The sequence below is a fragment of the Tachyglossus aculeatus genome, chromosome 18 (assembly GCF_015852505.1).
Source record: "Tachyglossus aculeatus isolate mTacAcu1 chromosome 18, mTacAcu1.pri, whole genome shotgun sequence".
Classification (NCBI taxonomy): Eukaryota; Metazoa; Chordata; class Mammalia; order Monotremata; family Tachyglossidae; genus Tachyglossus; species Tachyglossus aculeatus.
In genome coordinates, this window is record NC_052083.1 from 28841049 (window position 1) to 28863783 (window position 22735).

A 22735-nucleotide genomic window follows, 5' to 3' on the forward strand; every position below is an offset into this window, starting at 1 on the left:
TGCCCCCTCCTACCTCACCTCCCTTCTCTCCTTCTACAGCCCAGCCCGCACCCTCCGCTCCTCCGCTGCTAATCTCCTCACCGTGCCTCGTTCTCGCCTGTCCCGCCGTCGACCCCCAGCCCATGTCATCCCCCTGGCCTGGAATGCCCTCCCTCTGCCCATCCGCCAAGCTAGCTCTCTTCCTCCCTTCAAGGCCCTACTTAGAGCTCACCTCCTCCAGGAGGCCTTTCCAGTCTGAGCCCCGTCCTTCCTCTCCCCCTCGCCCCCCTCTCCATCCTCCCGTCTTACCTCCTTCCCTTCCCCACAGCACCTGTATATATGTATATATGTTTGTACATATTTATTACTCTATTTATTTGACTTGTACATATCTATTCTATTTATTTTATTTTGTTAATATGTTTGGTTTTGTTCTCTGTCTCCCCCTTCTAGACTGTGAGCCCACTGTTGGGTAGGGACTGTCTCTATATGTTGCCAACTTGTGCTTCCCAAGCGCTCAGTACAGTGCTGTGCACACAGTAAGCGCTCAGTAAATACAATTGATTGATTGGTTGATTTGGATGCATACTGTGTGTCGAGCACGGTACTAAACGCTTGGAAAAGTACATTACAGTAGAGTTGGTAGACGCAAATGATCTCTGCCCACAAGGAATGTACAGTCTACAAGGGGAGTCAGTAAAATAACAGATGGGAGAAATAGTGCAATATAAGGATAAGTATCTAGGTTCTGTTAGGCTGGCGTGGGCATCAAAGTATGTAAGAGGTGCTTATTTTTCATGTTTTTTAAAGCTTCAGATGCCTATTCAACCTCTTGGATTAGTGGACTTGGTTTCTTATTCAGTCAATCAATGGTATTTAGTGAGTGCTTGGGAGAGTGTAATGCAACAGAGTATAATGCAATACAACAATCTCCCCCCCGACCTCCCCCCCCCCCAGATTGGAAGGTGTCTGTGGGCAGGGGAAGTGCCTACCAAATCTGTTTTATTGTACTCTCCCAAGAGTTTAGTGCAGTGCTCTGCACTCAGTAAATGATTGATTGGTAGGCACATTCCCTCCTCCCACATGAGGAGGACATTCCTTAAAGTCCATCCATATGCTCTGGACTTCTTTGGGGCCTAGCTTTGTTTTGTCTTGATTTGTCTCACCGCTGAACCCTTGCCCAGTCCTCTCTCTGGCTTGAAACTCCCTCACCCGTCATATCTAACAGACCACCGCTCTCCCCATCTTGAAAACCCTGCTGAAATGATATCGGCACCGAGGCCTTCCCTGACTAATACTTCATTTCCCCACCCTCTTGGTTCTCCCTTCTGCAACGTCGCCTTTGCTCACTGCACTGTCAGCTCCACAGCATTTATGCACATGTCCTTCCACCCTGCCCTTTCCCTCATCTATAATTTAAGTAGGCTACAGGCTCGTCGTGGGTAGGGTTCATGTCTACTAACTCTGTGGTATCCTCCCAAACACTTAGTACAGTGCTCTGCTTGCAGTAAATGTTCAATAAATGCCATCGACTTTACCATCAATACTTACTGAGCTTGTGACTGTTGTAGGCATTTTGTCAAATCTAGAGAATACAAACCCTACTTTTCGGAGCCCGGATCCTATTGGCTTCTCATCTTCAATCAGTAAGTATTTATTGAGCACTTACTATGCACAGAGCACTGTACTGAGTGCTTGGGAGAGGCACATACCCTTCCCACAATGAGCTTACAGTCTAGAAGGGGAGACAGACATTAATATAAGCAAATAAATTACAGATACATACATAAGTGCTGTGGGAGTGGGATGGGGGATAAAGGAAGCAAGTCAGGGCGACACAGAAGGGAGTGGAAGAAAAGGAAAAGAGGGCTTAGTTAGGAAAGGCCTTTTGGAGGTGATGGGCCTTCAGTAAGACTCTGAAGGGGGGTGAGTAATTGTCAGATGTGAAGAGGATTGGTGTTCCAGGTCAGAGGTGGGACGTGGGCGAGAGGTTGGCGGCAACATATGTGAGATTGAAGTACAGTGAGTAGGCTGGTGAGAAGAGGAAAGTGTGCGGGCTGGGTTGTAGTAAGAGAGTAGCAAGGTGAGGTAGGAGCGGGCAAGGTGATTGAGTGCTTTAACGCTGATGGTGAGGAGTTTCTGTTGTATGTGGAGGTGAATGGGCAACCTCTGGAGGTTCTTGGGAAGTGGGGGTTGAACGTTTTTGTACGAAAATGATCCAGCAGAGTGGACTGAAGTGGGGAGAGACAGGAGGCAGGGAGGTCACTGAGGAGGCTGATAGTCAAGGTGGAATAAGGTCAAGTGCTTGGATTAACAAGGTAGTAGTTTGGACGGAGAGGAAAAGACGGATTTTAATGATGTTGTAAGAGGTTGAACTGACAGGATTTAGTGATCGATTGAAATGTGGGTTGAATGAGAGAGAGGAATTGAAGTTGAGAATTGAAGGAGGAGCAGGGGAGATTTTAGGAAGATCACACCTGATGGTTTCAATTTTCTCAAAATAGGTGGCCAGGTCATTAGGGGCAAGGGGAGGCTTGAGGTGGGAGTTAAACATCTGGAAGAACTGATGAGGGCAAAGGGCATGGATGGAGAAATAATTTTGCTGGACGGTGGAGAGGGCAGCAGAAAATAAAGCACCTAAGGGTAAACTTGAAGTGGATGAGACTGGCTTGATATCTAGATTTCCGCCAGCAGCACTCTGCGGCTCGTGCCCAAGAGTGGAGGCGGCGGACTGTGGAGGTGATCCAGGGCTGTGGGTTAGCCATTCGAGAATGATGACGGGGTAGGGGAGTAAGTTGAGTTCAGTAGAGCAGATGGTGTTTAGTGTCACTGTGGTCACTTTGGGAAGGTAGTTTGGTTATGGAGCCGAAATGGGGCATGATGAGTTGAGGCAACTACAACAGTTGGGCAACACGTTCCCTACACCAATGAGCTTGCAGTCTACATGGGGAGACAGACATTAATATAAATTCATTTATACTATATAGTCCTTCAGTACGCACACAAATGTTGTGGGCTTCCAATTCAGGGGGAGAGTAGGCACGTAAAACAAGACAAATATCTTACAGACAAATTCAGAGCAAGCCAAGGGTCGTCAATCCAAAGTATCTACGTGAAACTATGTCAATGATGTGTTGGTCACTGTCCCACTGGGTGCAACCAGTTCTAGATGGAAAGCAATACTGCCTCAGAATTCTAAGAGTGGAAAAGAGAGGCTTGGCTGCCTTTATGTTGGAAAGGAAACATTCATTTAATCATATTTACTGAGCATTTACTGTGTGCAAAGCACTGTATTAGGCAGCCCCAGTTTTTGGGTGAACCCCGACCTTATCCCCACTACCCCTACCCTGTATCATCAGACACCCTCACTCGTTAACCTCGGAGAGAATTTAAAAAAAAAGAAGAAAATAACCTCTGTACCATCTTCACCACCACGTGGGCACCCCCAAAATGTTAGTGGATCTGTCCAAACTGGAGCCTTGCTAGTAGGTTATTCTCCCTCTGTAGACAAAGTGCAATTTACCGTAGTCAATGAGCCTGTGGTCGTGGGGCTACCTGACTCCTGTCGTGGCCGTCTCCCTCCCTAGCCACCGTCGCCGGGGCGGAGACCCGTCCCTTGGAAGCCCCTGGCAGCGTTCGGGCTCCAGGATCCACACCGGGACTATCCGATAGCAGGAGCGGCGGCCTTCCTGCTCATCCCAACTGGAGAGAAGGCCCACCCTCGCCAGAATATGGGGCAGCAGGGGCCTCCTTCCCAAATGAGAATGTTGGGACCGTTGTGGCAGTTTGGATCTAACTTGGGCCCCATCAGAAGTGGTGAGGAGCCCTGAGGACAGTTCTTCGCAGAAAGGTACTGCCTGCTCCCTTCTCGTTCCTGCTGAACTTACTCTGTTGTTCTCTCCTTGTCGTTTAGGCCACAAGACCCCTCTGCAGGCCAGATTCCCGTTGAAATCAGTAGCCTCGAGCCTCTCCCCAGTGCTTAGTGTTTTGTGCAAAACAGCATTTAATAAATGTCCCATGTGCACTGATTTGGGTTTCCACGGATTATTTGGGTTAAGACGGCCAACTGAGGGGACAGGGTAGCAGCTTAGTGGAAGGGAAAGCTCCGATTGACAACTCGATCGTTTTCCCAGCCTCCGAATGAGAACACATTGAACGCCCCGATTTCTCTACCCGTTTAGTACCTTATGAACTAACGAAGGGTATTTTTTAACAGACATTACTAGTATTTCCAGATTCGGTGTTCAGAATTAGTTTGGCATTGAGAAGTATTGTGGAAAATGAAGTTGTTGGAGAAAACGGTTTTTAGAGTTTCAGAAGAAGCTTTGGACTTGATAGGGAAATATTTTCCACCGGAAAAAAACTAGTCTTGAAAAGCTCACCTAATTTTTTTTTTTCTATACATGTTTTGATGCAAGGACATTAACTTAGCATGAAAATTAAATTCCAGCAGCCAAACCAGTATGAATGTTGGATTGGAATTAGAAAATGTAATTTCAGGCTTATGTTAAGTTTTAGTTTTCTCTTTTGCAAAATACCCTACTGAACATCTAAGACCTTCAATACTGTGAGCATTAAAGATTGTCTTATGAACAGCATGCAGTTCTTGACTGAAAAAATCGTACAAGGACTATATTTTTTAAAATGGCCAAAGTGGAAGATTTTGCTTTTATCATATTCCAAAGTTGATAGCTAAGATCCTTCTTTCACCAAAAGACAAATTTTAGTAACGAGGAGAGTCATTCCCAGATTAGTTATTTTTCCTGATGGGTGGGTTTTAATTTTTTACTGTGAGTGCAAGTAGGCAAATGAAGAGAAAAACCATTTACTGGGCCAGACTTGACACATTGTGAAGCTATACCATGGGGGCTTTTTGTCAAGATAGAATCAGTGAGTGTGCTTCTTTCTCAGGGCTAAAGGAACATTTTTCTTGTATCTTACCTGGTCTTTTGTGTATGAGGTCTTTGATTATAGAATGACTCATTAATAATAATAATTATGGTATTTAAGTGCTTACTATGTGCCAAGCAGTGTTCTAAACACTGGAGTAGATACAAGGTTATCATATTGTCCCATGTGGGGCTCACAGTCTTAATCCCCATTTTACAGATGACATAACTGAGGCACAGAGAAGTTCAGTGGCTTGTCCAAGGTCACACAGCAGGCAAGTGGCAGAGCCGGAATAAGAACCCATGTCCTCTGACTCCCAAGCCCGTGTTCTTTCCAGTAAGCCACTGTGCTTCTCTTGGAAATCCTGTTTTCTTTTTTATTCAGACTTGAAGTTTGAGAGTATTTCCATTTTTTCCCCCAGTAGTTTTTGAAAAATTTTGATTAGTTCCAACCCACAGAATGAGGCACTATCTTTCACAAGTCAGTGCTGGCTTGGTTTTGAAGAGTTTTTCCTTTTTAATGGTACTAATGATCTTATGGTGTATCTGATAGCCGTGTCTCCACAAGGAAGTGGGTTTTTGAGATAATTTTTTTTTTCCCAGTTGAAAAATTTGTTTGGGGACTATATATATGGGTGGGGCAAGCCTTGCATTGCTCAGTACATACCTACCACTTGGAGAGATCATCTCTGATCAAGAATAAACCTTCTTGTAACAACTGCACTAGTGTTTCCACTTTGAGTCCTTATCTCAGCGCACTTGGGTGAGTGAAAGAAAAGATTTCAGACTTTTCCACTTCCTTGCCATGTCTTCGTACCCATCTGTTGTTTTGGAGGCAGCAGAGCAATACCTAGAGTCCAAGTAGAGAAGACCACGCACCAGAATCACGGGGCAGCTCCTTATCGGTACAAGATTGCACCGCCTTCTGTAAAAGAGCAAGTTTTCCTGGTGCCTGGTATATTTAATGTGAATATTGCTGCTCTAAAATGGTGGTAAAGGAAAAACCAAGAGGAGTTTCAAAGCTAATCAGTCATACTCACCGTATACTAACGTTAAGAGGTGTTCAGTTCAACTTTGCAAATGAGTTAAAATAGTTTCCCTAAAAGCAGTTGACACCAGGGCTGTGGTTACATGCCGATCATTGTCACAGGCATTTATGGAGCTCTTGATGTGTGCAGAGCACTGTACTAATTGCCTGGGAGAGTACAGTATGACGGAGTTGGCAGACCGATGTCCCCATGGGTCCAGCCCTGCCTATTTTCATGGTTGTATTTATTGAGTGCTTACTGTGTGCAGAGCACTGTACTAAGTGCTTGGGAGAGTGCAATACAACAATAAACACATTCCCTGCCCTCAACGAACTTACTTAGTATCTGCAGGAGGAAAGCGAGTGAGCCAGGCTGAGAGGAGTTAGGGGGATTTGGATTGGGGTAATGCCCTAGGGCTGGAGGCAGGAGGGGGGATCATCATCATCAATTGTATTTATTGAGTGCTTACTGTGTGCAGAGCACTGTACTAAGCACTTGGGAAGTACAGGTTGGCAACGTATAGAGACAGTCCCTACCCAACAGTGGGCTCACAGTCTAGAAGGGGGAGACAGAGAACAAAACCAAACATACTAACAAAATAAAACAAATAGAAGTATGGTTGGGAAAGTGTCAGAGAAGTCAGTCCTGACTGGGGGGATCAGAGTATAAAAGGTGGGTCACCTGCTGGACCTGCAGATCAGTCATTGGTATTGATTGAGTGCTTACTGTGTGCAGAGCGCTGTACTAAGCGTTTGGGAGAGTTCAGTATAACAGATTTGGAAGACATGTTCCCTTCTTGCAGGTGGCCATATCAGAACTTAGAAAAAAAAAAATGACCGCCATAGGGTATTTCATTAATGTTTACTGTCCTCGATCCTCAGTTTTAATCATTTCTCATTTACTGGGTGATTCTTTGTATTACATCGAACAGCAGTTTAGGGTCTCTGTAATCTGGCTGAGAATTGCTAACTAATTCAGAAATAGCTATTGATTCTATTTCATATTTGGGATTGGGGTAAACTTTGCATTACAGAGTATGGATAATATTTTTCTAGAGCGGTGAAGAGGCAGATAGGAAGGAAGTCTGATAAACAGGGAAGTTTGATAAATGTGCAAATTCAGGCATCATTTTGTCTTCATCTTGGTTTTTTCCCCAGGTTTCAAAGATTACCCTTCACTTCTTATTTTCCTTCACTTCATCCCCCAAAATTGGAAATGCTTTTAGAAATTGCAGTATCTTTCATTCACAATTTAATTTTCATTTCACTGAGAACGAGTTAGTAAGCAGGGGAACAGCGAGAGAGATTACGTTAAAATAGGCAGATTACCAAAAGAATCGGATCGCTCCCATTTTTATGGCCTTTTTAGTATCAAAAAAAGGTCTGATTTTTTAAACAGCGAAGCGCACTTCGAAACACTTAGTTCAATCAACCAGTAATGCTTAGTTGAGCGCTTTCTGTGGGGAAAATTTCGCTCTTTCAAAAACCCGCATTAAGAAAGCTCGGGCACATAACTGCTTCTTCCGACATAGCGGGGTGCTGTACCTAGAATAGGCTTGTGGTGGTGGAATAATGTTTCTTAATTCCCTGACAGAGTTCTAGCCAAAACATGCTTTATGGCAGAACTGATGGTACTCACCTAATTATCTCAGATTCCTCAGTGGTATTTATTGAGCACTTACTGTGTGCAGAGCACTGTACTAATCTGGTGGGAGAAGAGTTGGGGAAAGTAGGGGAAGAGGTGGGGAAAGGCACGATCCCTGCCCACAAGGTGTGTACAGTCTTGAGGGGGAGACTGAAATTATGTAGGATTATGTACGTAAGTGCTGTGTGGCTGAGGGTTGAGTGAATATCGATCAATCAATCATATTTATTGAGCGCTTACTGTGTGCAGAGCACTGTACTAAGCGCTTGGGAAGTACAAGTTGGCAACATATAGAGACAGTCCCTACCCAACAGTGGGCTCACAGTCTAGAAGGATATCAAATATCAAATGCTTTCTCTTCCCCACCTCTCCTGGCAGCCGAGTACAAGAATATGTCCCCCTCTCCATCCCCCATCTTACCTCCCTCCCTTCCCCACAGCACCTGTATATATGTATATATGTTTGTACATATTTTTTTTACTCTATTTATTTATTTATTTGATTTATTTGTACATATCTATTCTATTTATTTTATTAGTATGTTTGGTTTTGTTCTCTGTCTCCCCCTTTTAGACTGTGAGCCCACTGTTGGGTAGGGACTGTCTCTATATGTCGCCAATTTGTACTTTCCAAGCGCTTAGTACAGTGCTCTGCACATAGTAAGCGCTCAATAAATACGATTGATGATGATGATGATGATGATATGAGACAAGATGTATGGCAAAATGCTGGAGAAAGATCAAAAATAAGAACTGTGTTCTTTCTCCCTCCTTCTCCCTTCCCTCTGAATCACTGATGTTGTATGTCTTTCCTCGAACTACCTCAAGCAGCGTGGCTCAATGGGAAGAGCCCGGGCTTTGGAGTCAGAGGTCATGGGTTCAAACCCCAGCTCTGCCAATTGTCAGCTGTGTGACTCTGGGCAAGTCACTTCACTTCTCTGTGCCTCAGTTCCCTCATCTGTAAAATGGGGATTAAGACTTTGAGCCCCCTGTGGGACAACCTGATCATCTTGTGCACATAGCGCTTAATAAATGCCATCATTATTATTATTATTCCTTGCCCTCCGACTATTTTGAATAAAGCAAAAATGAAGACATCTAAGATTTGAGGTCTAAAGGGGGAAAGTGAGGTAAAAGAGTAGTATAATCCCAGTAGGAGCGTGGTTGAGAAGGAAGAGTTACTTGAGCTACAGTGCTGTGGAGAAAGATAAGTGAAGGGGTGTGTTTTTCTATCCTGGAGCAGGAGATTTTAGGTTGTCTTTTAAGTCCAGAGTCTGTATGGTGATAGTCTTAATTGGGTCTGTTTCTCCAATCAGCGTATTAAATATTTAGTTCATCAATCCTGCAGAATCACCATCCCTCCAGTGCTTTCTGCCTTTGAATATTTTTATTTTTGCTTTCATTTTGAGGTCTTCTGGAATAACCTCCAGAGCTCCTGCTTGCTGGAGTTCTGTTAGCCACACGTGGAATCAAACAGAGGGATGGCTGGATGGTCCCATACTACCGGCTGCTGCAGTGGCTCCAATCAGCCATTCACTTTGAGGATTTACTGTGGGCCAAATATTCATTCAGTTGTATTTATTGAGCGCTTACTGTGTGCAGAGCACTGCGCTGTGCTTGGGAGAGGACAATGCAGCGATAAACAGACGTACTCCCTGCCCACAATGAGCTTACGCTGTACCAGGTGCTTGGGGGAGCACAATCCGTGGAGTGAGTAGAGCCCCCATAGTCACCTCGCTCCTGGGGCATCCCCTAGGTTGGCTTTGGGGACCCGGTTAAGGGTGGGTGTCCAGTTTGGCTGGCCAGGCTCCGAGCAGGGTCGATAAGAGCTTCGGGCCCAGCAAGGACCAGAAAAACCCTCCCAAAAGCCCCAAGCCGGCCGGGGACCACCATCTGTTAGAAGTGGGCAAGAAACTGAGTCAATTGGCTCCCCTTTCGGGTCCCTTCCAACTCTTGGAGGGCACGATGGGCTAGCTCTGGCTGGCTATGGGGGCAACGTAAGACTATGCCCACTTGGTGTAGATCCCACAGGAACGGTGCCCTCCTTGCCTTCATGGAGATTGCTTTCAGTAAAAGTTATGAACTTGTTGGTCGACAAGCTGTTTGGTGTTCAGTGTGTGTTGGATGTCATTCACTAAATTCATTTCATTGGATTTATAAAAGTACATCATGTCCATGAACCTAGGGAAAGGAACGGGGGATTTGTCTTTAATTTCTTAATCTCCAAACAGCAGGGTGGGAATCAATCCATCAAGGATATTTATTGAGCATTTAAGGTGTGCAGAGTGGTATTAAGCCCTTGGGAGAATACAGTATAACAGTTGTTAGACTCCTTCCCTGCCCACAATGAGAGTACAGTCTAGCGGGAAGAGAGACATTAATATAAATAAATTATGCCTCTGTACAGAAGTGCCGTGGGGGCTGAGTGGTTAGTAGAGGGTGCAGATCCAGGTGCTGGGGCGACTCAGAAGGGAGAGGGATAAGATGAAACGAGAGCAGTTACAAACAGCAATCAAAGAATTGAATAAACGTATATCTGTGTTGAGGATGAGTATAGGTAGTGCTAGAGGTGAACATTGGTTTTATATGACTTTTCTGGAAATTTAACCTGGGAAGGCATGTAGGAGGAGGTGGGCTTTCTCAGAGGCTTTGATCACGGGCAGGACTGTGGTCCGACAGATTTAAGGGGACTGGGAAGGGAAGAGCGTTGGCACTAGTTTAGCAAATTATTATTATCATTTGGTGGTTGGCAAACATCCTATTTTTCCCCTTTAACCTGATAGGGATCTAGGAAGAGCAGTCAGTGATGCCTTAAGGGGAAAGAACTTCACAGAAAATGAGATAAAAATCTTTTTTTTTCTGGTTTGTGTGTCTTTTTTGGTTGGTCTGACAGTTTGCTTATAACAACTCTAGAACTGACTAAATTATACTTTTAAAGCGTGCCAACAAAAATGTTTGGATATGTCTTCTTAGAGTGCTCATTTGTTGCCTTTTGTTGAATTTTTGATCCCTTGACACCCGGTTGGCTAAGAAGGGCCTGTGGAAGTTTCACATGTCATTTCATTGTAGCGTTAGATAATTGTCCTCGTATTTATCTAGTTTAGGAACTGTTCTTTATGGGGGGGCAGGGGACTTCATAATGGAGGAATGCTGTCTCCTCCCGCGGAGTGAAGATTAAGGATCATTCACTGTCTCTTTTCTCTCTCTTCCCGAGTTTCATTTCTGCCCAGCAGTTCTGACGCCTGGATTGGCTTTGGTGATTAACGTTTAAAAGATCTATCTGACGTTTGGTATTCTGGGCCTATTACATTAGGACGCTGAAGTGGTCATCCAACAGGGCTGAGGAATGCAATTGGAGGAAGGGACCAGGAAGGGAAATGGAATAGGCCGAGGGGCTGAGCTTCCCCTTTTAGAGAGCTCTTAGGCTAGAAGAGGAGGTCAGTTCCTGGAGAGCCTCGAGGCCAGTGATGAATGAGGAGCTAGGAGGCAAAATATGCAAATTTTTTTGTTCCTGGGCAGAGAGAGGACAAGGAAAGCTGTACTGCGTTCTAATTCTGGCTCTGCCTCACATCTGCTGTGTGACCATAGGCAAGTCGCAACTTCTCTGGGCCTCAGTTACCTTATCAGTAAAATGCAAGCCCCATGTGGGACATGGACTGTGTCCAACCTGATTTGCTTGTATCTACTACCCCAGTGCTTAGTACAGTGCCTGGCATGTAGTAAGTGCTTAACAAATACCAAAAAAAAAAGAAAAGGCACTTGGATTATGGAGTTGTCTACTTTTGGCTCATGGTATGGGTTTGGGGCTGGACTACCTCAGTGGCGGGAGGGTGGAGGGGGTTACTCCAAACCCGAACTGCTCCCAGAGGTCAGGGTGGCTCGCATGCCCATTTGAGTGTCGCGGTGTAGAAGTACTCAAGTTCTAAGGGTGACTGTTGGGCTGCTATAACTTGGGGTGTAGTGGGGCTGGGGGAAATCAGGGATGGCTTACTGCAGGAGGTGTGATTTTAGGAGGGCTTTAAAGGTGCTCACCCGGGGACTTAGAGTCTGTTCCTCTAGACTGTAAACTCATTGAGGGCAGGGAATGTATCTAACAAGGTTATTGTATTATGCTCTCTCAAGCGCGTAGTACAGTGCTCTGCACACAGAAAGTACTCAGTAAATACCATTGACCGGTTGAAGGCAGATTCCAGAAGTCCTAGAAGCTGCTAATGGGACAAAGATGACAGAATCTCCCGTCCTGAGACTGCAGGACCAATAGCATGGGTAAAGGAATTGATAATGATGGTTTGTTGGCAGAACCACTTGCCCTCACTTCTCCTGCCAGTCATGTTCCCACCAGTTCATGGAATGCAGCAGGCACCAAGACACCAAGGGCACACACGGGTTTTTTTTTTTTTTAATATGTGGGAACCATTCCCAACAAAAGAGACTGCAGCCTAGCACTCATGTTGTGCTCTAGTTCCATTCCCCACAGCTGGTTGTCCTGGAAGCCATGACAATTATTGTGCCGGAGAGCTCTCAGTCGATCCATCGATGGTATTTAGTGAGTGCTTACTGTGTGCAGAGCACTGAACTAAGTGCTTGGGAGAGTACACTGTAACAGAGGTGTGGTATGTGGTAGTCACCTTCCCTGCCCCCAATAAGCTTGCAGGCGGGAGGACTCATGGGTTAGGATGACTCACGGTGTTTGGGAGGTAATCCAGGGAGGCTTGTTGGAAGCGAAAGGATTTTATAGGGCTTGAAGGTGGGGAGAGCGGGGTCTGTCAGATTGGGCTCAGTCTGGAAGAGCATACGCGAGTCAACTGCTTAAACTCATTAGGGGAAAAGAGAATGCAGTTTAGCCAAAGAAAGAATGTGATAGGGGAGGGTGATGTACCCCTCTGGCTTATGTAATAGCTTTAAATGAACAGTGTAAGGACAGGCACCCCGTCTCGTCAGAACGACACTGGAGACATTCCAGGTTATTTCTCAGGATCTGTTGTAGGGGATCACTATTCAGGGTAACCCCTGTAGGGACGAGCATTCGTTATTTTAATGAGATTTCTATGACTTCCTTTAAAACATAGTACGCTCCTGCCGTACCACCATCTGCTCTATCAAAAAATCACATTTCCTCTGAGAGCTTTCCCAACTAAATCCTCATTTTCCCTACTCGCCCTCCCTTCTGCATCACCTGTCCACTTGATGTTTTCCCCATCCTCTGCCCCACAGCACATCTGTACATAGCCTTACTGTCTGCCATTTCCCCTCTCTGTAATTTATTTGCCTCCCCCTCTAGACTGTCAACTCATAGTGAGCAGATCTGTTGTATTAGACTCTTCCAAGTGCTTAGTGTGGTGCTCGTCATGCTGTAAGTAGTCAATAAAGACCACCGATCAATTGAATCTTTCGCAGGTGCAATCCCGTCCTCCAAACAAATTGGGGTGTGCTCAGGAGCATTTTGATTTCCCAGAATCCTTTCTCTTCGTAGCCCAGTTGCGTTGTGTTGTGAAGGAGGGGAGAGCCCTGTCTCTCCCAACAAAAGTGAGAGCCTGGAGTATTTTCAGGACCCTTCTGGGGTTCTTCCCTTTTGATGTCAATCCCCTTTCCCATCACTTGAGAAACTCTGGGGCCCAGCATCATTTATTTAGCCACCGAGTCTCTCTCATAAGTTTCCCATTGGCCCTCTTTGCCACGCGACCAGTGGGATTTCTGTTTTTATCGCACGTTCAACATTTCAGTTGGATTCCTCGACTTATGGGTGATGCTGCACGTGTAGCCTTTTGAGCTTTCGCTGTTAATGTTTCTTCCCTTGCCTCTCTCTTCTCAACTCCCTTAGGTTATGCAATGGTCACTGCAACATGGCTCGCCCTTGAATTGGAGCTTTTTAAGACTGACACATGCGGGTACTGCATCGTCTCTAAGCGGACTATAATTCCTTCTCTCCCGACAACTACATAAGCAGACAAAATTGCAAAGATCTGCCCCGTGTCGAGTATGACAGCCACGACCCGTGGCTCTCCAGTCGGAGGGAATGACAACCAAGGCCAGGCTCCTGATGGCCAGTCCCAGCCTCCCCTCCAGCAGAATCAGGTACGAAATGAGATGGTGGCGGGGGGCAGAGGGGAGGGCGGGGGAAGGGGCAGAATTGGGTAGACACCTCCGGTTTGGAGGTGAGCGCCATAAGCAGGATTAGGAGACCAGTGTCAGCCAGATTCGTGGGTCAGAGGGTTGGAGGACTGTTTATGGCCTCTAGACCGTAAGCTCCCTGTGGGCGGGAATGCGTCTATTTGTTGTTATATTGTACTCTCCCAAGTGCTTTGTTCTGGGCTCCCAACACAATGAGCGCCCAATAAATCCTTTTGACTGATGGCCTCATACTTTAAAAGTGTATAAGGGAAGGATGCAGCTTTCCCCTTTGTTGGGCTGTGTTGTTGATCCATTTCTGATAAAATGGATTAAATAAATACTAAGGAAATTCACGGTTTGGGAATATCCTTGGGGATCTTCTCAAGAACCCTGCCTGCCCGGCTGTAGTCCAGCTGTAGTGTTTGCAAACCCTTCCGTATTTTTCAGATTTGCTTTCTGGCTCTTAGTATTTCTGATATAGAGTGGGTTTTATTCTCTGCTGTGGTTCTAGTTTGTGGTAGGGCATGGTGTAATTCCTGTAAGTATTGTAGAAATTGTCTCTAGAGCCCTTTGTAGGTAGCAGTCCTTATATATTCAGGCAGTTCACGCTCGGTGTTTAAGGTTAGAGCTCTCTGTGCTTCTTTAAGTAGGAACACAGTGATCCTAGTCTAGTTCTCCAAAGAAAGGTCTCTGATATAGTATTACAGTGAATGAATACTGCATTTTTCAAAGTTGGTAGAGGATGTAGAGATTGAACTTGGGAAGGTGAAGTCTTTCTCTAAAAGTTCTAAGGTAAACTAGAGAGTCTAGCCTGCCTCCCCCTCTAGACCATAAGCCCTAGAGGGTTGGAGATGGGAGAGGAGTGACTTTGGGGAGCTCAGACCTGATGGAGTTAATTTTACTAATGAAGTAGGAGGCCAGATTGTTGGGGGTGAGGGATGGAGGAGGGGGAGGAACAGGGAAGGGAGTTAAGTGTACGGAAGAGCTGACGGGGATGATGGGCATGGGTGTCATTAAGGGAGGAGAAATAGTTTTGCCTGGCAGAGGAGAGGTCAGCGGTAAGGCGGGAAAGGATAAACTTGAAGTGAAACAAGGTTGGCTTGTTGGTTTTGGTGTTTAGACTTTCGCCAGCAGTGTTCAGCAGCTCGAGCATAAGACCAAAGGAGGCGGACAGTGGCAGTGATCCAAGGCTGTGGGTTAGTGGTACGAGAGTGGCGAAGGGAAAGGGGAACGTGTGAGTTGAGAGGGTAAAGTTGAGAGCAGTAATCTGGTCATCAAGATTTGGTAGAGAGGAAAGGGAGGCGAGGTGGGGTGTGATGCGCTTGTACTTCCCAAGCGCTTAGTACAGTGCTCTGCACATAGTAAGCGCTCAATAAATACGATTGATTGATTGAGAAAGATGGATGGGGTTGAGAGAGCTGAGGTCTCTGTGAGGTAGCAGAACCAGGACCAGAACCCAGGTCCTTCTGACTCCAGGGCCTGTGCTGTATCCCACTAATCCATGCTATTTCTCACCTTGTGCTTGGCATGTAGCAAGCGCTTATCAAATACCATAATTATTATTATTATTCACCTTACTGTTTCCAGGCCTCCATTCCCCATGATGTGCCATATTCTTGCTCGAATCTATACCCGCCCAGAGCCGCCTCTAGTCCCTGAGTACAGAAACTGTACTTCTAGGCAGCAATCACTGCATCCCAGCTCCGATGAGAGCCATTTCCACTCCTTGGCTTTGCTGACAGGTGCGGCTTAGCCTGCTGAAGGGAAAGGAGGGAAAGTGGTCCCAGAAATAGCTGCACTGAAGCAAAAGCCACTCGGGACTAAGCTAAGTGTCAGTATGATGTGAAGACTCCTTACTGCGGGTCAAGCACTGTTCTAGAAACTTGTCTGCTGTCTGCAAGCCACCTAACTTTTCTGTGCCTGTTACCTCATTTGTAAAATGGGGAGTAAGACTGTCCCCATGTGGGACAGGGACCATGTCCAATCTAATAATAATAATTGTGGTATTTGTTCAGCGCTCAGTACAGTGCCTGGCACATAAAGTGCTTAACAAATACTATTTATTATTATGTGCTTACTACAGGCCAGGAACTGTACTAAACGCTGGGGTGGTTACAAGCAAATAGGGTTGGATACAATCTGGCTCCTATCTGCCCCAGTGCTTAGTAGAGTGTCTGGCACATTGTAATCGCTTATCAGATTATCATTATTATTATTAAGTGTTGGAGAAGGATTAAATAATGCCTCTGGAAGTGGCTTTGTGTAACTCTCCCTGTCGCTCCTACCCCACCTAAAAGCCTGAATTAAACAGTAGATTTTGTTGAGTGCCTGCTGGGTGCGGAGCACTGTACTAAGCACTTGGAGGAGTACAGAACTGTTAACAGACACGATCCCTCCCTTGTAGGAGCATAAAATTTAGCAGTGGAGGCACAGGATTGTCTGTTTCTACTCTTTAGTATCGTACACTCCCAAGCCCTTAGTACAGTGCTCTGCGCACATTAAGCTCTCAATCAACAAGCATTGATTGAATGACACTTAAATTTCAGATGGAGGGAGTAATAGAATATATGTGATGTTCATAAATGATGGGGGGAGGGATTGTGGTATTTAAATGCTTAGGTGCTGTGAAAATGCTGATTCGACAGTTGGGAGATGGAAAGTGGGGAGAGGAGAAATTAATCATTATCGTCATCGGTCATATTTATTGAGCGCTTACTGTGTGCAGAGCACTGTACTAAGTGCTTGGGAAGTACAAGTTGGCAACATATAGAGACCGTCCCTACCCAACAGTGGGTTCACAGTCTAAAAGGGGGAGACAGAGAACAAAACCAAACATACTAACAAAATAAAATAAATAGAATAGGCCTTCTTGCGGAGACGAGACTTAAAAGAATCTGGAAGATGGGAAAAGCTGCGAGCTGTCAGGTTCGAAGCGGGAAGAAGTTCCAGCCAGGCACGAGGGAGGCTGTGGTCTGGAGTCTTTGGAACTGCGGGAAAATGAATAATATAGTTGCCCAAGTGATTAGGAGATTGAATAATCCCCTTAAGTTACCCACATCAGTACTTAATAACCGTATCTAGTCAGTTGTTCTCCTGTCAAACTTGAATTCCTTATGGCCTCAGACACTGAAACTCTGGGAAAAGTTCCTGTTCATTTTGGATACCAGTTGGCACAGAGAGCAAACAGCTTCATTATGGAGTTTGAAACGTGCTTCTGGGACTTGTGTTCAATTTGAGTAAATAACTTTTAAAGCATCAGTGTTTCTTGCCATGAACACATGTCATTCTCATCTTTACTATAGCTCTTCTTTGCAGAGATCATGGTCCCTGGCCTTTAAGGGCTTGTTATCTAATTGGAAAATTAAACTCCTAATTTTGAAGGTGAAATTTGGACCTTGCAAAATGACTAATCAAGTTCATCCATTAACAAAGAGTTTTCTTGTGCTGTGCTAGCGCATAGTATGCTGCTGTTTGGGTGTGGCAAAATTCAATAGTTTGATTTGTCATGTCGAACAATTTTGAAACACACACACACACACACACACACACACTCTCTCTCTTTCTCTCTGTCACTCTGAATTAAACATAGTAATGAGGTTTCCTTCAAGGTGAAACCATGTTTTTGGAAGTTTTGCTGGGTGATTCAGCACTCATGAAAAAACCAAAAATTTAATTAATTTGTAAAAAAAGGATTGGGAGTGAGGTGGTGATGTTGCAAGAAATTAGAAATCTGGATTTTTTTGCTTGATTTTCCCCTCCCATCTCCCCTGTTTTCATTCAGATTTTACTGTCTGTTTCAGAGTTGAGTTTTTCTCTCTGTACCCTGTCCCTTCCACTGTAGCTGGTTGTAGATCTCAGATATTTTAAAATCTGATTATTTTCTTTCTTCCCCAGTTTCGCATGGTTACCTGTGGGTTGCAGGCCATTTATGTCCAGTCATCCGTGAGGTTATGATGAGGGATTCCCGTTTGCTGTGAGAAAGAACTTCTTTCCTTGGGTGGGCTCTGAGGGGGTTATGGAATCTCCTTCCAGACAGAACTCTAGCTCTCAAAGTGAGGACCTGTGGCCTATCAAAAGTACGATTGATTGACATTAGTGGAATTCACTGAGCACTTATCAAGTGCAGAGCATTACAATAAGCACTGGAGAGTACATACAACAGAGTTGGCAGGCACATTTCCCACCCACAGTGAGCCTAAAGTGCAGAGGGAGAACAGACAGTAATAGAAATAAATGGAAAGAACCTAGGACTTGGAAGTCAGGAGACCCAAGTGCCATTCCTAGCTCTGCCCCTGGCATGCTGTGTTATCTGGGGCAAATCACTTAGCCCTGCTGTGCCTTAGTTTCCACATTTGGAAAGTGGAGATAAAATAGGGCTACCCTTACCAAACAGTGAGCTCTGTGTGGGACAGGAACCCTTGTGTCATGTTTTTTTCTACCTACCCCAGCGCTTAGCAATGCTTAAATACCACAGCAAACTCCGAAGCCATTTTGAGGGTGGGCCCCTCATTAACTGTCCTGGGCATCACTTTCACCAAGGGCCTAGTGAGGAAAACACTTCCTCCCTTGCACTTGAAGCACGTAGGAGTTAGAATGACGAATGACCTGGTGTTTTTCATGAAAACTTGTGTAGAATTGTGTGTGTGTATGTGTGTGTGTGGGGGGGGGGGGGGGTTCTGTACTCTTCCCCCCACCGGTTCTGAGCCCAGTCTTACTTACACAAAATGATTTACCCTCAGTGCACCAGATGTCTTTACTGTCAATCGTATTTATTGAACGCTTACTGTGTGCAGAGCACTGTACTAAGCGCTTGGGAAGTACAGGTTGGTGACATATTAGAGACAGTCCCTACCCAACAGTGGGCTCACAGTCTAAAAGGGGGAGACAGAGAACAAAACCAAACGTATTAACAAAATAAAATAAATAGACTAGACATGTACAAATAAAATAGAGTAATAAATATGTACAAACATATATACATATATACAGGTGCTGTGGGGAAGGGAAGCAGGTAAGACGGGGGAATCCATCAATCGTATTTATTGAGCACTTACTGTGTGCAGAGCACTGTACTAAGAGCTTGGGAAGTACAAGTTGGCGACATATTAGAGACAGTCCCTACCCAACGGTGGGCTCACAGTCTAGAAGGGGGAGACAGAGAACAAAACCAAACGTATTAACAAAATAAAATAAATAGACTAGATATGTACAAGTAAAATAAATAGAGTAATAAATATGTACAAACATATATACATATACAGGTGCTGTGGGGAAGGGAAGCAGGTAAGACGGGGGATCAATCAATCAATCGTATTTATTGAGCACTTACTGTGTGCAGAGCACTGTACTAAGCGCTTGGGAAGTACAAGTTGGCGACATATTAGAGACAGTCCCTACCCAACAGTGGGCTCACAGTCTAGAAGGGGGAAACAGAGAACAAAACCAAACATATTAACAAAATAAAATAGACTAGATATGTACAAGTAAAATAAATAAATAAAGTAATAAATCTGTACAAACATATATACAGGTGCTGTGGGGAAGGGAAGGAGGTAAGACGGGGGGGATGGAGAGGGGGAAGACTGTGAGCCCCCCGTGGGACAGCCTGATCACCTTGTAACCTCCCCAGTGCCCAGAACAGTGCTTTGCACATTGTAAGCGCTCAATAAATGCCATCACCATCATCATCATCACTGTCCCGATGTAGGCTGAAGCAGATTCCCAGCTGCAACCATTCCCCCCCCCCCCCCCCCACCCCATGCACGTCTCAGTGGTATTTATTGAGTGCTTACTGTGTGCAGAGCACTGTAGAACAGGTATGTTCCCTGCTCACAATGAGCTAACAGTAATGACAGTCCAGTGGTGGGCTTTTTCTGTGCGGGGTAGACCCCACTGATCTCCTGCCTAGTGAACAGACTTCGGTTGGGTGACGGTGTTTGAGATCTTTTGCTTCTTTATGTTGTCATAAGGCCGTTAAGAAAAAATCTGCATTTTTCTTTCTCTTCCTCTTTATTGACTGCTGAAATTAGCTTGACTGCTCAAATTAGCTTGAGGTTTTTGAATGCGTTGAAGACTTTTACTTTGGGTTCTCTCTTCCCTAGTGGTTCAGTCATCTCTCTGGAGTCTTGTTTGTCTTTTCTTCCTATTGCTCTTCGGGGTTCCCCTCCTTTCTTCCGGTCTTTGCTCATTCCAAGCCTACCAGTCTTTGTTTCCACTCTTTCTTTCCGTATATGATTTTTGCATTTTCTGTAGCTTTGTTTTACTTCTACATTTTTGCCAGGCTTTTAGCCTTTGCCTTGCCTCTCGGCTCTCAAAGGCTATTGTCTGAGATTTTTTTATATCTTTTTCCATATCTCCTCCTTGTCTGTAATTGGCTCATCCAGTCCTAACTGTCTTTTTGGGACACTCAGCCCTTTTCATAGGACATTTCCTTCAGACCCTTTTGACACTGTCGCTATTTCATTTTAATGCCAGGGTTGCTTTCAGTGGGCTCACCCTTTGTGATTCCACACAGTTTTTGGTGAACTGCATGTACAGGGAGCAGTGCAAGTGGTTGCTGTGTTGTACCTTGGAGTAGTAATAATAATGGTATTCGTTTAGCACTTACTGTGTTCCAGGCACTGTAGTAAGCACTAGTGGATACAGCAAATCAGGTTGGACACAGTCCCTATCCCCTGTGGTGCTCACAGTCTCAATCCCATTTTACAGATGAGGGAAATGAGGCCCAGAGAAGTGAAGTGGCTTGGCTCAAGGTCACAAGCAGACAAGTGGTGGAGCCGGGATTCGAACCCATGAACTTCTGGCACCCAGGGAGAGTATGGAACCTCAAAGAACATCTCCAGTATGTGTTTGTCAGAATAGCATTTGGCTGGGGACTCAACGATCAGGTGGCTCTGAGCACTCAAGGGTTGCCCCGATCAACAAAGTGCAAGTCTAAGCACTTAGTACAGTGTTCTGCACTCAGTAAGCGCTCAGTACGTACGATTGACTGACCATTAAATTAGGTGGGAAATGTCTGGATTCAGGTGAGCCCCCAATCCAGTTGAGAAGCAGCATGGCCTAGTGGAAAAAGCACAGGCCTGGGAGTTAGAGGACACTGGGTTCTAATCCTGGTGCTGTCAGCTGCTTGCTGTGCGACCTTGGGCAAGGCACGTCACGTGCCTCGGTGTTTTCAGCTGTAAAATGGGCATAAAATTTTATTCCCTCCTATTCAGACTATAAGCTCCATTTATCCATGTGTCCACTTTGATAAACTTGGGTATTATAATAATAGTAATAATGGTGGTATTTGTTAAGCGCTTACTATGTACCAAGCACTGTTCTAAGGGGGGATACAAGGTAATCAGGTTGTCCCACAGTCTTAATCCCCATTTTACAGATGAGGTAACTGAGGCACAGAGCAGTTAAAGTGGCTTCCCAGTATCTACCCCAGTGCTTAGAACAGGGCTTGACACATAGTAAGCACAGCACTTTTGGCAAGGAAAACTTTTTCACATATTCATATGTTAACATTCAGTTTTTTGAATTCTTAATCCTTTATTATCGGTAATGCATTCTTTGCTATCGATCATGTAAGTTAAATAGTATTAGAAACATTTTTTGGGTGATTTTAGGAAACTAAAAATTGGTTAGGCCTTTTTTTGGATCTTAGGAATCAATTTATATGATGTATCGTATTTCCTTTGGGACAATATACATGCACACACCCCCCCACGCACACACAGACACAAGTTTATGGCGTAGTGGATAGAGCATGGGCCTGGGAATCAGAAAGTCATGGGTTCTAATCCCAGCTCTGCCAGTTATCTGCTTTGTGACCTTGGGCAACTCACTTCACTTCTCTGTGCCTCATTTACCTCATCTGTAAAATGGGGATTGAGATTGTGAGCCCCATGTGGGACAGGGACTGTGTCCGGCCCGATTTGCTTGTATCCATCCCAGCGCTTAGTACAGTGCCTGGAACATAGTAAGCGTTTAGTAAGTACCGTAATTATTATTATGTGTGGGCAGGGATGCTAGCGTACCCCCACCCATCCCGAGAATGCCCACGGCTCACTCCACATAAAGAACCCATAGGGCCCCAGAGGAATGTAGTACTAGAGGAGACTAGCAGAGAAAAAGGAAATAGTAGGACAAAAACATTGAGAGGAAGGGTAAATAGCAAGGGGGAGAGAAAAATTTGCTGTCCATCCAGAGGTAATGAAGAGTGGGTACTTTTCCTAGTGTTTTCTGAATATGAGTTGTAATGAAATAGCTCTCCTGTCAAGAATTTCCAGAATAAACTGATGGCTCAAGTAGAATGTGAATGATCAGCTAGCCCCGGGGTTTAACCTACTTTTTCAGCCCCAATGAATGCTCTTTGAACAAATCATGTAATTTTCATGATTTGTACATATTGACTGTGCATGAGTCTCCAGTGGAAAAAATGATTGGCTCTATATTGAGGTTGAACAAAGAAAGATGCTTCCAACTGAACATGTTGTGTTTTTGCTTGGAAAAACTTATTTTGGATTTGGTAAAAACATGGTAAAGTCTAAATGCCTGGAGGGTGACGTTTGCCCATACACTGTCCCCCACTTTCTATCTCACCCACACATACTTCTGCACGTGGACATTTGGGTCTGGGTCTTTCTTTGCACACTACTGCTATCTTTACACCTTATTATTTCTTCCAATCAAATTCATTTTAGTGTCTGTTTGCCATGCTAGAAGTAAGCCCCTTTGGGGCAGGGATCATCATCATCATCATCATCATCATCAATCGTATTTATTGAGCGCTTACTGTGTGCAGAGCACTGTACTAAGCGCTTGGGAAGTACAAGTTGGCAACATATAGAGACGGTCCCTACCCAACAGTGGGCTCACAGTCTAAAAGGGGGAGACAGAGAACAAAACCAAACATACTAACAAAATAAAATAAATAGAATAGATATGTACAAATAAAATAGAGTAACAAATATGTACAAACATATATACAGGTGCAGTGGGGAAGGGAAGGAGGTAAGATGGGGGGATGGAGAGGGGGACGAGGGGGAGAGGAAGGAAGGGGCTCAGTCTGGGAAGGCCTCCTGGAGGAGGTGAGCTC

At 45.0% G+C, this 22735-nt stretch overlaps 1 protein-coding gene across 3 annotated transcripts in view; it reads left to right on the top strand.

Moving 5' to 3' along the window:
• Positions 1–22735, top strand: part of USP9X (ubiquitin specific peptidase 9 X-linked) — a 137966-nt gene that overhangs the window by 17957 nt on the left and 97274 nt on the right. For all 3 annotated transcript variants that reach the window (XM_038760063.1, XM_038760060.1, XM_038760061.1), the window contains exon 2: positions 13361–13614. In XM_038760063.1, coding sequence (XP_038615991.1) covers positions 13519–13614 — 96 coding nt within the window. In that variant the 5' untranslated portion in view covers positions 13361–13518. The remainder of the gene's footprint in view (positions 1–13360; positions 13615–22735) is intronic.